Genomic DNA, 15,674 nt, shown 5'->3' on the forward strand with positions numbered 1-15,674 from the left:
TTCTAGCTGGATCTCTTTTCAATACACACAAGGGGGTCTCCAAGCCCCTCGGCCTGTCGTCTTCAAGTGAGAGTCTTCTCTTCCGTGGACTGCGTAGCAGGGACAAAACTTGTGTCACCACGTCATATCATGGGGCGTAAGACCCCCATGAAGGTCCCTTCCTCAGGGCATTCACCCCTGAGTCAGAACATCTTGGGCAGCTTTCAGTTGAAAGCCTTTGCCTCAAGAGTTCTACCAGAGCTCCTGTGCTCTGTCTCAGGCTGCTAGCTTAGCTTGGCAGCAGGGGCGAGGGGGGACCAAGGTCACCCCCTCTGCATTCCTTTAATCGTCCCAGTCCAGCTTTCCAGGACGCCTGAGCTTTTCAGCTCTTTTCTGCAGTGCATGTTGCACTTCACCCCTCCCTTCTAGGAACTGAGGGGTCTCCAAGGAGTTTGGGGTCCTTTGGTTCAGTTCTTACCCCAGAAACTCTGTCTGTAGAGCTTAGGTCTGCTCTCTCTGCTGCTGGTTCTCTTTCTCTCAGACAGCTCTGTGTCTTCCTTGGCTGCATGTTGTTTGCTGCTTCTTATCTTCTACTGGCTCTCTGCCACGGTTTCTCCGGTCAGTGCTGCTTTCAGTATCTCGTGCTGCTGCTCACGGCGAAGAAACATCCCCCAGCTCTCAGCTACAGAACCTAGCCCAGTTTAACACTGTTCCAAGCTCCTGCAGCCCCCCTGCTGGGGGCTAGGGGGGGTCTAGAGGCCCCAAGGGGCTCCGAGCCCCTTCCTCGTGGCTTTTACAACATGGCTACCTCTTCTTCCACAAAACTACAACTAACCTTCTCTTCCATTCTGCTTGTGATATGTTTATATTTTGCAGAAGTGCTCATTGGGTAAAACCTCAAAACTTCAAGGGTCACCACCCCCTGGGGTTTTACCATTTTATAACTGCAGGGAGAAAACTGTTTCCCCCTGCCACACCTATAAAATTTCCTGCTTTTCTGGAAAAAGTGTCATACCCTAAGTTGGATTGATCCACGTAGTTGACATTTAGTCTGCAGGAACAGCATTACTATCTTTGGAGCAAAGGTTATCAAGGACAGAGAGCTTAGATATATGCATGTACCCAACATGTTCTAACTGACAGACTCCAGTTAGTAGCTACCTCTTGCCTCAGTATATGGGACCCCTTTAATTCACAAGTCTTGTGTGATCCACAGATCCATGTAGGGATCCAGCATCAAAATACTTTCCAAGGTCAGGGGTTTTAGAAGTGGATTTTTTTCTTTTATATATACATGTAATTTAAAAGAGACATTTTTTTTCTATCTTGGTTCCTCTGGCTTGTCTTCGGTCAATAGATTATCATCTCTCCTTCCATTTCTAATCTTATTTTTTGCCTTTCCTCTTGCTATACCCCTTCCATCTTCTTTTCCCCTTCCTTCCTCTCATACTCTTCTTCTAACTCATGAGTTATTACTCACTCTTCCACATACAACTCCCTCTGTGCTTTCTGAACACTGAAGTAAAGGTTTATTTTTATTTGGTTTTTATCAAGGACTTTTTCCCCTGCCCTCTCCCAGCTTTGATGCTTGATTTTCCCTTTAGTGGGCTGATTATCCCAGCATCTCTCTCCACTGTCACCTCAGATGATCTGCCATGCTTTTCACTCTCCTCCTGTTGAAGATCTGGGCTTTTAGTGTCAAAGCCTCTGGGACAGCATCATTCTTTGATTTAAATGCTCCTTCAGCAATCAAACTGGCCACAGCTGTCTACATCAAAATATGACAGACATTTGGAAGAAAAGGAATATGAACTTCATTCTAGCCTAAAAAGAAAGAGTTCTTTGCATGCCTGCTTTTTGTTGAAGTACAAAGACTAACCTTGAGCTGAAGCTGACCATTTTCTGGAAGTCTTTCAAATAAGTAGTAAATTCTCTCCCTGGGGGTATCTTTATCTTCCGCTGACAGAACAGCACTAGAAATTATTCGAGTTTCACCTATATTCACCTCTATATCATTCTTCCTGCAAAAAATAAAAGTCATGTATTGATGCAATAAAAGGAACCTTTTCAACATGTGATTTCTCTGCCAGGAATATAGATTACCCAGATGCTGACAGAAATGACAACTGCAGAAAGAATAGAAGGGGGGTGTGCCTATTTCAGCTCAAAAGAGGAAAAAAAAGCAGTGTAGGCAAGCTTCTCCTTACAATGGTGAAAAACAACAAAGCAGACACTTACAACAAACTGGGATTTACTATGTCTGTCTTATTCCCTTTCTGTTTACCATCATACAATTTGTAAGAAGAGGACAATGTAAACAAATAGGCTGCTTTATACAGTACTGCTACTACAGACCACAGCAGTATTGGCTCTAATGTTCACTAGGAAAAAGACTGTCTTTCAAATAACTAGTATTTCACTGTTCACCTTTACTTATAAGAGACACAATAAAGGTCTAACTGGCTTCTTCTGTATGCTCCTTCTAGCACCCACATCTCTTCTCGAGAAGAAGTTCTCAAGGGAATGTGTGAAAGCTTTACATTCCCAAAGGGTACACCCTGCTTTAGGATGCAAGCCAAGAGGTGACAAATTGAACGTCTGGCAATCACTGTGAATAAGAGGCACTGTTTGCCAGCCAAAAACATCCTATCTCAAGTTCTTCAGTCTGTAACTAATGGAGATGAGAATTGAAAATCCCTGAGGTGGAAAGGGCTCCCAGATCAAAAAGTGAGAAAAAGTTTACAGGTATTGTCAAATGGTCACCTAGAAAACACTGCAGTAGCTTAAGGAAGTTTGCACCCCATAGATGTGGTGACTGAATGTGGCAGCTAAACCACTTCAGTGCCAAACTGAATGTTTCCTTAAAGTACTTACTGCTTAACTACTGGCAGCATACCTCATCTTAGTGGAAGAGTAACAGGCAGTAACTTCATAAAGAAATAGCTATTTTGCAAGTAGATGGCTCACTCTGTGCTACTGTTCAACATAGAAATGGCAAATGGTGAGACCTAACATCACCAGACAAGGCAGCAACAGTTTCTGGATCTAGCTGGGCAAAGCTAAAAACACTTGACTTCTTGCACTTCATCATCTTCTTTCAGAGAGAAAGGGTGGAAAATTACATCAATCTATAGCACATGAGGAACAAACAGACAATTATCAGTAATTATCAGTACACGATATATGAATACATAAACTATACGCTTTATTCTAACAAAAAAGTGGATGTTCTCTTGTTAGCATTATGTGGTCACTGATAATCTTTCAACTGAAAAACTAACATTTGTTATTGCAGCAAGCTCTACATGGTAAATAAAACATAAAAAATTCTTTTCAATGGGAAATAAAAGTCTGATCTGAAAATAGGCCAAATATTCTGAGGGATCAAAAATTTCCACTTTAGTGGCAGCCTGCTTAACAGGTTGCAAGTTGTTTCTGAAATGCAAACATCAGAGGTTCAGAACTATACCCCTGACACCTTTGGGCTCTAAGCTTCCCATCTGCCTGTCTGGGGCTGGAAAACAGTCACAAGGATGGAGGCCCTGATGCTCTGTGACAAGTTATCAGTTAAAAAAATGTGGATCCCAAGAGATGAGCTCCTTTTTAAAATGTCCAGAAGGTTTGGCTCTCTTGAAGCCAGATACCTATCTATAAATGATCTGCCAGGCAATTTCTGATCATGTCTAATTCATTTATGACCCTTAGTTTTGAAGCATAAGGGAAGTTAGTGTATACCTTTCCACAAGTTGAATTATGGTTGAGCTTTAGAATATATAGAAGAAGAGAGTCATTCATCTGAAAGCCTTTCCCATGCATCAACTTTGTGGATTCTCTCATGCCAAAATCCAGAGTTGCTTTCAGAGAGGCATTTTAGGCAGGTGTTTGTCTCAGAGAAAGGGAATACAGTACCACGGTGGTCAAGGTTCAGCAGAGGTGCATGAAGATCAGGGGTGTCTGGCAAACATTTTGAAGCAACTTGTGAAAGATGCAACAAGCATGTTCCCCCACCACCACTCCTTTTTTTTTTTTTCACTCCATTTAATATCGACCAACATTAAAGCATGCTATTCTTTCATTTTTTTTTTTTAAACAGTCTGATAAGGACCTAGATTGGCATCAGTCTGTGACTAGTTATGGCTTCTTCTCGCAATCAGTCACCAAGGACATGGTTTAACGGTGAACATGGTAGGGTACTAGTTAACAGTTGGACTTGGTGATCTTAAAGGTCTATTCTGACCTTAAGGATTCTATGATTTGCTGTTTTGATCACTTTTCCATCATTTTGTCTAACACATTCCTCTGTCAGAGACAGGAACATGTGACTTACTTGCTCAGCAGTGGTTTCTCATCATTAACTGGAATGACCTTTACTGAAATGGTTCTGAGGACTTTATGTTTTCCATCTGATAGCTGGATTTTAAAGCTGTCAGTGAGGTTTTCAGAGTTGTCATGCATGTACATCAGCTTCATTCCTATATGGGTTGGGAAGGGGGAGAAAAAGAAGAGAGAAAGTGAGGGAGAGACACACACACAGAGAGAGAGAGAGAGAGAGAGAAATAGACAGAAAAACTAAATCTGACTCCTGCAAAATATATCACATCATTTCACTCTGCTTCCATCACTCTTATTTTATCTCCCTCCCCTATGCCCTGGTCAACGTAAACTTGCTTTCAGCTACCAGAATTTTGGTAAGCCACTGCTGTTAATTAATCTAACAACATACTATTGAGTCAAAGTCACCAGTCTGACCTAAGTAAGAAGTGACTCTCTTCCAAAAGAGGTCTCAGTCAATCTGAAAAAGGCACATTCTTCTCTCCTCCACATTCCAAATAACTTTGACTATAGAGAGAGTGAGGTTGTCAGGCAACACTTTTCTGTGCTCTAAATAATCCTCAGGAAGCTTTAAGGAAGCATTGGGAAGGACAGCTGGCCTTGTGTCTATGACCATGTACAGTCAGAAGTTCTGAGCTGGAGGTGGCTTGTTCACCATTCTGGACAGCGAAAGGGAGAGAACAGCCAAGGAAGAGAGTCAAAACCAGGACTTGGGAAGGCTGAGGAATTTAGGGTGGACACTTGATATTTCTCAATGTTCATATTAGACAGGTAGAGAGACAAAAAAATCTTTCCTCATTTTTTTGAGGGCTGAACTGAAATTTGAGTGGCAGTATTGAGTTCATGTCTTTCTTTAGATTGATAGATTCCACATTTCACTAAATAGCCACAATCTATTTAGTGAAGAATCTATTATATTCTTGGCAGTGTTAAATAGACTTTTTGATTACATGTACTAGAAAGGGATTTGCGGCTTCAAAGCAGGTTGACTGATCATACTAAGCTATAGAGCCCCAGTTCACACCTTTATTGTTAGACATATGGAGGTATATCACAGCCTTTCAATATCTAAAGGAGGCTTATAGGAAAGATAAAGAGAGATTTTTTACCAATGCCTGTAGTGACACAAGGGGCATGAGTTTTAAACTGAAAGGAGGTAGGATAAGGTTGGACATAAGAAAAAAAGGATTCAAAATAACGGCGGTGAGACACTGGAACAGTTTGTCTAGATTAGTTGTGGAGGCCATGTCACTGGAAGTGTTCAAGGTCATGTTGAACAGGGCTTTGGGCAACTTGGTCTAGTGGAAGATGGCAGGGTATGTGGACTAGGTGCTCCTTAAAGGTCCCTTCCAACCCAAACTGTTCAATGATTCTACGATTCTGTGATCACTTAGAGAAATACTTAACCCCTTGGTCAGTTAATGTGTCTCTATTTGCTGTCTCTGTTTTAGGTGCTGTCAAACATTTAGAAATCTGCTTGATGATATGTTACATTATTCCCTTTTTTTTTCCAAGGCATATTACTATTCTTTCTGACACATAGGTCTCTCAGGATGATTTTATTGATAGATCCTAGAAACAATAGACAACAACAGCATTAAATATGTCAACTTCCATTACCGAACACTGTCTTGAAAATATATAAGTAAGTGCATAAATAAGTGATGAAAGTTTCTTAGTGTGCCACTTGCCTCATTAAAGGAATGAAAGACCAATGTCAGAAGAATGCTGCACCTACCATTCTTCAGTAGCTCCATGGAAAAGTCATGAACAAGCAACCCATGGCTGTGGTGATTGTGGTTAATTAACTGTTTATAGTGTAGAATATCATTGCCATGGATTCCATTAATAAGGAATCCGTACCAGGGCCTCTGCACAACCCTAAATACCAAATGGTCTTGAGGTACATCCAGGTCAACCGCATTGATAACCGAGAGATCCAGCTCTTTCATCTCCCCTTCTTGAACCTGAACGTGAAAGAAAAAATATCCAATCCTTTTACAAAAAAGGAAATAATAGAATTTCATCATGGTTTCCTAAGTAGGGGCAAGTGTATCTCTTTGCTTCCTCCACCCCTTTCCCAGTAGCTTTTTGACCTGGCTACTGATTTCAACCAGTTTAAGAGACATAGAGAAGTAAATGGCTACAGTGATGAAAAGAGAATTTGAGATAAGGAGTTCATATCTGCCCCAATTAAACGAAAAGATGTTAGATAAGTCAGTGTCAAATCAAGTGCTCAGAAATGCACAAAGGAGAAAGCCTTTAAATACATAAATGCATCTAAAAATACAGATGCATGTAAATTTATACATATACATGCACTTTTTACTTTACAGTAAGACTAGCTAACACTGCCCTAGCATGGTGCTCACAGAATTATTTATATGAAAAACAGTCTTCAGAGAGGAGAAAAGCTATACCAGGAACAAAAAAATACTCTGTGGAAAAACTGTAAAAGCTCTTGAGAAATCATAAGAAGCGTAAAAATATTTCTGTTTTCTAGATTACTTATTTGTTTAAAGATTTGAACCTTTTCTTTTACTTAACTGCAGATTTTCAGAAAGAGCTATGAACTGCTTCTATCCCACTGAAGCTCTGTCTAGCAGGCTTACATAGGATTTAACTAGGCTGCTTCCTGAACTAGGCTAACTACACAAAGAAGGGGATAAGTTGCAGAGAACAGGAGTCAGAACAATGTTCTTATTGATATTAAAGAGTCTTTTCTGTTTAAAATAATTCTATGACAGGCATTTTGCTTATTTCCTTACACTAATATTCCTGGCTATGAATTCTGGGACTTCGTCATTGGTTGGGGTGATCAGCACAAAAAATGGAGTCTCTGCTGAGCGATGCAACCCATCAGTGACATAAAGTACAAACTTGTCCTCTGTTGGCTCCATTCGCATATGCCTGGCTTGTACATAGTTTATATTCATGGCTTTCAGGTGCTTCAGCTGAAACGAAGCTAGAGATTTTAAAAAGAAAAAGAGTTAGCACAATCTTTTCCTGCCCTCTAGTCATATATATCATAAAAAAACTTTGAAACTGTCCTTTTTCAAAGAATAAATAGCTTGGATAAGTTCTCAGTCGTTTTTTGGCTCTAAGAGTTAGTTACACAGCAGGACACATGCCCCTCCCCAAAACAAAAATACATCATTCTGCTTCTGGTGGGACTGTACATATTCATACTTCTCAGTTTCATCTGAAAAACTGAGCCCACATAAAAACAATTCAAAATAACAAGTAGGAAAAGGTCTAAGGTCCATGATTCTTTGGCAGTGCTAAGTTAATGGTTGGACCTGATGGTCTTTTCCAAACTAAATGATTCTATGACTGTATGATTCTCATTACACTGTTTTTTGACCGACAGATGAGAAAAATGGGGATAAAAGGCTCAGTGATTACAAGTTTCCAGCTGAAGAAACTGGTAAAAGCTGGTAGCATTACAAAGCATGACACAATCCATTCTGCTGATGGTGAAACGATGTTTGCAAGTGGACAAGGGAAGAGACCCAAGTCAACCACTGTCTCTATCGCCTTTGTAACTTAGCCTTGGAAACACATGTGAGACCTGGTTTACTACACTTAGATGACAAATGTATTGGTGAGGGGACATGTGGGAGATTTTCATGGGGGAGTGAAGTGAGAGGTAGGAAGAGCAGATTAATGTCCTATATTGCCACTTCTAATAGACTGCAGCTGGAATGCATAAAACAAGGCTTGGCTTGTTTATTTTAAGAGCCAATTTTTCACATTTGCAGGGCTGCAGTCTCCCTTTGAACTCCACCCACACAGTCCCACTGCTCTTCATTTGCCAGCACCTGCTTCTCTAAATAAGCCCATATTAATGCTCACACCTGCAGCTGCACCACCAGAGCCCACAGCACAGCCCTCCATCTGCTTGATTACCACGAATTGTTAAGACTTACCTATACTTATTCCAATGTTGCTCTTCTCAAACCCAGGAGAAGGCAGTGTATTTTCAATGTAACCAAACTGGGGAGGAGAAACCAACACAAATTCTAAGTCATCTGCAGTGGTGTCAGGGTCAGCGGCAAACAAGTGGTTGGTTGTAAGGGCTGCGGAGGAGCCCTCCTCCACCGTAAAACTTGCACCTGCACACAAACAATATGATACTCATTATTGCTTATTTAGCTCATTTCACTGTTGTTTTTGTTAACAAGAGTGGAAATAATAACTAAGGGGGGAAATACAACAAATGCTTAATTACTGGAGGGTTTTGGTTTAGAATCTTTTTCTCTGCTTTTGCTGACAACTCTGCTCTTGCTATCACAGAAGTAGAGAAGAAGAGGATCATGAAATTATTTTACTGGTAAGTTATTAGGTATGGTTTATATACTGCTCAAAATCAGCAGTTACCTCTGTTTGTCAGAGCATTAATTTTATGAGACCTGTTAAGAATTGCTCATAATGAACAATTTTTCATGCATCACTGCTTAATTTCCCTGCTGGGACAGTGCTTCATTTCCAGAACACTACTTGGGTGAGAGCCTGCAAGTTACAAAACTACTCATAGATATGCTTAAATATTCTCTGAGATATGTAATATATACCTTACAAATATATGCTCTTAATATATACCTTACAATATATGCTTACAAACAAATGACATTGAAAAACACAAACATTTGGCAACATACCTTTAATATGTATACTAGAGACCTCATAAAAAGCCCAGGAAATCAATGGAGATTTCACACAATGGGCTGTTGTTGGACTAAATGTATATTATCAACTCTATTTCCATTTTAACTGGTTTTTTTCTATTCTGAAGAGTCCTATTGAAAATGTAGCTTCACGTCTATTAATATACAGCCATCTTTGTCTTTATTCACTAAAAGAATTAAATATAGGTAATATAGGTAATAACGATTCTCTCCCTTCATATAAGGCCCAAATTTCTGTTATATATTTTACATGCAAAGGTAGATAGATATTTATGTTTATGCTTTTGCACTGTAAAAGCCTGAGAGTTGCTGGACCCTGAACTCATTTCATGGACAAAATATTGATCACTTTTACCTAGGCATAGCTTATATATGCAGCAGTGGGCATGTAGAGATGGAGGGGAGCAGATCCGAGCACTCCCATCTCTAACTACATGACTTAAATATACAGCTGAAGAGCAATGAGCAGTTACTCTGACTCACGCTGGCAGTTGGACTGGGTGGTTGCACTGCACTAGCAAAGGAAAAAAAAAAAGATGGAAAAAATTCTGATCCAAAACTTTTATATGTTGATCTCAACTGACTCTCTCTAATGCTAAAAAGCAAAGAACAAAAAACTACCCTGAGTCTTTAGCCATTACAGTACTGCATAGCCCACTTTATAATGCCATAGTGAGAGGAAGCTTTCACCAGTTGCAATAGATGGAGGCTGGTTGTCCACTGGAAGTACAGTGATGTTAAGGTCATACACAGGAAATGGATCATGAGGTGAAACTGGAGGAGGAAGAGGTCCATCATAACAGCAGTCTTTCACATCTAGGCCAGCTTCACCATCAGAGACAATGAAGGTTAAGACCTCAATGGAAGGAGTCAGGCCAACCTCCCCACCTGAAAAAAAATACTAAGGTTTAGAAGAAATGTTTTACTGAAAGTTCATGAAGAATAATCTTTATCCTGAAAGGACAGTCTTCAGTATTCAAAGTCAGAAGAAAAAAGAAAGCAAGAGCAAAATTACAGGAATTCTTGATTCTGCCTGGTGGGGGTGCTGTTTGTTTAGGGATTTGGTTTGTTGTTTGTAATTAATTTTAACCAGCTCACTTCTATTCTAAAGTAAGACAGTGTAGAAAAGAGAATAAGTAGTATTATTATTATTACAAATAGTTATAAATTTATTATTGCCATGTTATGATATTTCATTGCTGTAAAATGGCTAATAGTTCTCATGATTATGTTCTTTGTGCTCTAAGGCAACGTGGAAAACATATATTGTGCAGAAAAAGAGCCTTTTCTGCATTCCTTCTTGAATAATGTAGGAAAATCTTTCTTTTATACATGCTCTCTCTATGACAAATGCTAATACCCATACTCTTCCAGAAGAAAACTTTTTTGTATATCAAGTAGTGCATGTATTCCTATGTGCCTCTAATCCCTGCAAAATGGACTACAACAAGGGCTGTGCTTTGTTACTGAACTGTGTATTATGTCTATGTGTAATGACATTCAAAATGTGGGCTGATACACAACTGGGAACTGCCCCCCCCCTTGCAAGAAGCATCTGTTACAGAGTTTTCTGGCTCTCAGCACTTCTGGCAGCCTGTGTCTTGCATTGCTGCAAGATATTACTAATAAGCTGCCTGCAAAGGAAAGGCAGTGACTCCCACACTCTCTTGTGATATCTACTGGCAGCACATTTAATGTGTAGAAATTTGGGAATGAAAAGCGCAAGCACTACACCCTTGAAGGTAAAACTTCATTGCCCCTGCAAAATACTGTCATTGAAATACAGTTCCTGGTATCTTTAGGACACAGGAGAAAAATTTGTTGTGGGTGGCCATAATCAAGACTTCCTTCTCAAATACCAGCTGTTCATTTTAGAGAGTGCCAAGCTTGAAAATATCACATCTATCTTTCATGCTAACACAAAATTACAGAATAATTCAACAGAAAATGAGCACCTTTGGAAAAAAAATAAAGTTGTTAATCAGAGATGTAGAAAATGCTAATGAAAATATAAAATTAATAGGAAAGGAAGTTAGCTTGATTTCTGTGTATTAACAATAAAAGTATTAACAATAAAACCACAATATAACACCTTTTTAGCATTGTGTTTCTCATGAAGATCAGAACTTCATTTATCTTATGATGCAGAAAGACTATGAATTGTCCAAAAGTAGATATCCTTCTAGATTGGAGAGGCAAGTAAGAAGTACCAAAAGGGTTTTTTACTGTCATGAAACACATAAAAACACTCTAGTCTATACCTAACTTAATAATAATTTTTTAAAAAAAGCCCAAGACATTTTGTTAGCAACAGTGAAAGAGATGCTCCAGGATTATGGTGCTTTCATGTACTTGTTCTAATATAATTTTCAGTTGAAATGTGAATTTTGAGAACATATTAAAACATTTGGTAGTTGTCTATCATCAGCTCTCTTCTGAAGTCAGTTTATTTTTTTTCCTAGCCACAACATGTAGTTCTTCAGCAGTTCCTGCTGAAGTTGTGCAAAGGAATGGATTCGGGTTAAGATTTTTTTGCTAAAGCCTCTCTGACCACCTTCCACTGTAGTTCTGTCCTTAACTCACTAGTGTGCTTGTACGTGACTAAACCAGCGATGACATCAGCTTGGGAGAAACGATCCACAGCAATACCAGCTTTCCTCACTACCCCGTGGTAGGGCTGGCGAGGCAGCATAAACATCAGTTTCATGTCATCACTGTCTGTGTCTGTAGCAGAAATGTACTCTGAGGAGATGACCACTTCTTCACCCTCCAGGCAGTGGAGCACAGGAACAAGGCCTGTTCGCATAACAGGTAGCTCATCATTCACAGGCAGCACCTAATCAGAAGAACAATTTAAGAATTTTTTATTTTTCACTTCAGTGGAAGCCACTTGTTTCAACATACTGCTTTGCCACCCAAACAGTATGGTGTCAGTGTCAGAGTACACTGAGCTTTCTCTATAAACACAAAGAAACCAGCTGAATTAAAAATAAAAAGACAAAAGTAAACCAAACTAGATAATTATAGTTTAAGTACAAAGTGAGTAATTCCAGATAGAATAACCCAAGCTAGATTAAGAACAAATGCCTTTTAGCTAGTGCAAGTCAAAGTTCCTCTCAAATTTGCCACATGAATCTGAAAGCTAGAGTTGAAATAGAAGCTCAACACATCCATTATCTTCCAGTTTCCAAGGGAATGCAAAGACTTTCAGAAGTCAAGATTTAAACCCTTTGCCTCTACACAGGCAATTGCTTTCAGAAACATGCAATGCACTGACCTTGACCTGCAGGATGAACTCAACAAAGTGGATGCCATCTGTGGCTGTAAAGAGAACATCATCAGTGAGAGTCTCAGAGCCATCATGACGATATCTGTGAAAAAAAATTAAAGAGCTACACAGATTTCTCACAGAAAAAAAAGAGAAGCTATGCTTTCTGGTCATGCCCTACAATGTGTATCCCTAACAGTATAAAAAACTGCTACCTGTGTCCCTAATACTGCTGATTCTGGATCAGAGTATCTCCAGAGGGCTTTTGGGGTCTCTTACAAGAAGAAAAGCCTCAAGGTAAACCATACATCAGTTGGGAAAAAGGTTTCCTTGTGGCTTTGTCATCTATGTCTTTGTCATCTATGTCCTGGCTGCTTGTGAGGTGTTTACCAAACATTTATGTTCTCACTGTGGTAAGTGCCCACTTTGACTAACAAATGGAAATAGAGTCAGAGAACTCTAACTCTGCATGCATGCAGAAAATCATATCTTGCTCTTGCCACAAATAGAAAAGCAAAATTTTAATCTACAGGTTAATCAGTGTTAACACAAGTTTTCTTGTAAACTAAGCAACTTTCTTAAAAGAAAAAAGCTTGCAACTATTGCCTTCTTCACAGGAACTGCAAGGCTGAATACAGAATTTGCCTCCTTATCTGCATAGGCCAGTGCTTTATAGAGAAACCTCTCTACATCAGGCATAGGTGCTAACTCCCATTTCCTGGCCACACAACAGCTCGTTTGCATGGTGACATTGCAGTCTCAGGGAATCTTGGCCTGGAGCAGCTCTGCCAGAGCTGTGCTGTGGTGAACATTGCTAGCTGTAGACTCTGCACCTTGCACCACTTCAGTGCAGGCTTTTGCTCATCCGACTGAGACTCAGCCACACAAAGACAGCCACCACTCTTCTAACCTGACTGCCAGGGTACGCAGGTCCTCACAGGAAAGCCTGTTGCCTTCATTCATGGGAATGCCATCCAGTTCCACCACCCCATGCTGAGGCTGCCTCTGCAGGAGCAGAAGGAGATGCTCCTGTTTTGTGTCCGCATCAGAGATGAGAATGTGTCCCTCTGTAACAGGGGCCAGGCCACCCTCTTCCACTCTCAAATGGCTTGTCAAAACCTGCAGGGAGGAGAAATGCTGAGCTCTCTTTTCTACTGCAGCTCCAAACATACACTGAACAGGGCAATTCCCATTTGCTCTGATATAAGGATGTGTGCCACCTTAAAAACCAAAATGCCAAATACTCTTTTCTGCTGTGTTAGAAAAACGTAGGAGTAGTGGGCCATGATACGTGTATCCCAGTTCTCATCCCATTCATGGAGGCTCCTGGCCTCCATAGGCAATAAGCAGTTTTGCTAACCAGGATGTGACATGTGTGTTTTTGACCAGATACACAGATGCCAAACGTAGTCCACAGTTTATTTAGCACAAAATATCGCACTGCACACTCTTCAGACTTCACCTCCCACTTCCATCCCAATGCAAGCCATGTGCAAGACACTGAAAACCTGATTCCATGAAAGATTTATTTTTTATCTCAGTCAAATCAGGATATCTCTCTACATTTCTGCTTCAACATGAAGCAATTCCCAAGTCCTTCACCCAGTCCCTTTCACCACCACCCTACCTCTGGAGCTTGATTGTCCACGGGAAGAATTGTAATATTGAAGCAGATCCCATACAAAGTACCTCCATGCTGATTGCTGATAGAAAAAATAAACTGGACTTGCTGAGGCTCAGGACCGATGTCCTGTAGTGGTGGCATATAGGCAACTTTCATATAGTTCACAGCATGCTGCAAAAAGAGAAGAGGGGTGCATGTAAGGGTAGATAATGGGAATATCCATAATTCATGACATTAAGGACCTTTCTAATCCCCTGATTGGATGTTATTCCAACTGTCAAAATTAAGTCCTGAAATTTTGCACTATTTTGCTACCAGCAATACCTTGATTAAATGCATCTTTAGCTACAAATTAGGTGACTACATGTTCAAATACTTGACCTATAGCAAAAGATATAGACACGGTTTATAAGTGATAGCAGAGGTAATAACCTTACCCTCTTGATGAAGCCCTTTAAAAGCACTGGTCCCAGGACTTTTTCTAACTGTGACTTTAAAATAAACAATTCATAAAAGCTAACATCTCCCCCAGCAGCTGAATTTGCCCTCACCAGTGTGAATAGCAACTGCATGTCCTGTGTCCCTCAGTGAGGGCAGGCTAGCGAAAGAGGCTACAATAGTTATCAAAATCTTGCATCCAGACACCCATATTAGGCACACAGTTAAGGGTTTGTAAGCTCAGAGCTCTCAATATGGTACTGCAGTGATCACCATTATGCAACTCTAGCCACACAGCAGGATATAAAACAGGGCACTTTAGTAATACTTGTTTGTCAAACTACAAAAGCATGAAAACTGAAAAACAAAATCCTGAAAAACACCTGTTCCAGCTGGCCATACTGTGCCACATCTGTTGGTGGAGACACTGAGAAGCAGCAGGAAATTTTTCAAGGTCTCATTTCCAAATTTTGTGGGTTTTTTCCTTCCTCTTACATCAGATGAAGCCAAATTCAGCCTACCTTAAGCAACTGCAACCCTACTGGTTTTAGGAGAGTTGTGTTTACATATTGCAAGGCTGAAGCATGATAGAAATTTGTTTTGAAAGCTGGTATTGAAATAACAAAGTTTTGAGCTTCTTAAGCAGAGCTCGTGATAATAGTGCTTATTTTCCATTTCTTGTTTTCCTGTCAAAAAAAAGCTGAACACTTGTAACTTTTTTACGTTGTTTAGAACTGCTTATGATACCAGATAACACAACAAACCTGAGTAAATGACCGCAGTGCAAGAGCAGCAGGATCCTTGACCAATTTGGGGATAGTGTCCACCATAAACAGCTTCCCAGCATCTGAGTAGCTACACAAAAATACGTATGTTACATACTGGCCAGCAATACCAAAGAACAGAAAAAACCAGTCACTTAGCTCAATCTTGAATTTCAAATTACTTTCCCACTCCTGCATTGAAAGGAAAACCATTTTTCTTTCTTCTATCCTTGTTACTCATTTAAACATTATCACAGAAAACTGAGCACAGGAAGTATTTTTCAGGATGTTTATGAAAAATCATCTCATACTTTATGAGCAAGCTCTGGGATTGCTACAAGTGTGTCTCCACACATCCCAAATACCATTTACACCACCTGAAAGTCTAGTCCATCACATTCTTATTGCTTGCACACCTTCATTTATCTTTAAGTAGAAAAATAAATAATTTTTGGTTTTCTTACATCTTATAAACTCTGAAATGAACTAGATTCCAGTAACGTGGCTTTCCAACAGGAGTGACCAGCAAACTGGATAACTATATGGCTATTTGACTGACTAGGGGAAGAGCCTAAATGTCC

At 40.0% G+C, this 15,674-nt stretch overlaps 1 protein-coding gene across 1 annotated transcript in view; it reads right to left on the bottom strand.

Annotated features, from left to right (window-relative positions):
• The window catches only part of FREM1 (FRAS1 related extracellular matrix 1), a 66,129-nt gene that overhangs the window by 28,768 nt on the left and 21,687 nt on the right, over window positions 1-15,674 (bottom strand). The window contains exons 12-22 of the mRNA XM_032676489.1: window positions 15,094-15,184; window positions 13,895-14,062; window positions 13,178-13,386; window positions 12,277-12,370; window positions 11,583-11,835; window positions 9,690-9,887; window positions 8,241-8,426; window positions 7,080-7,276; window positions 6,050-6,278; window positions 4,307-4,451; window positions 1,859-2,000 (exon numbers count right to left, since the gene is read on the bottom strand). Of these exons, the coding sequence (XP_032532380.1) occupies window positions 1,859-2,000; window positions 4,307-4,451; window positions 6,050-6,278; window positions 7,080-7,276; window positions 8,241-8,426; window positions 9,690-9,887; window positions 11,583-11,835; window positions 12,277-12,370; window positions 13,178-13,386; window positions 13,895-14,062; window positions 15,094-15,184 (1,912 nt within the window). The remainder of the gene's footprint in view (window positions 1-1,858; window positions 2,001-4,306; window positions 4,452-6,049; window positions 6,279-7,079; window positions 7,277-8,240; window positions 8,427-9,689; window positions 9,888-11,582; window positions 11,836-12,276; window positions 12,371-13,177; window positions 13,387-13,894; window positions 14,063-15,093; window positions 15,185-15,674) is intronic.

This window comes from Chiroxiphia lanceolata, chromosome Z, assembly GCF_009829145.1.
Source record: "Chiroxiphia lanceolata isolate bChiLan1 chromosome Z, bChiLan1.pri, whole genome shotgun sequence".
In the NCBI taxonomy this organism is placed as follows: Eukaryota; Metazoa; Chordata; class Aves; order Passeriformes; family Pipridae; genus Chiroxiphia; species Chiroxiphia lanceolata.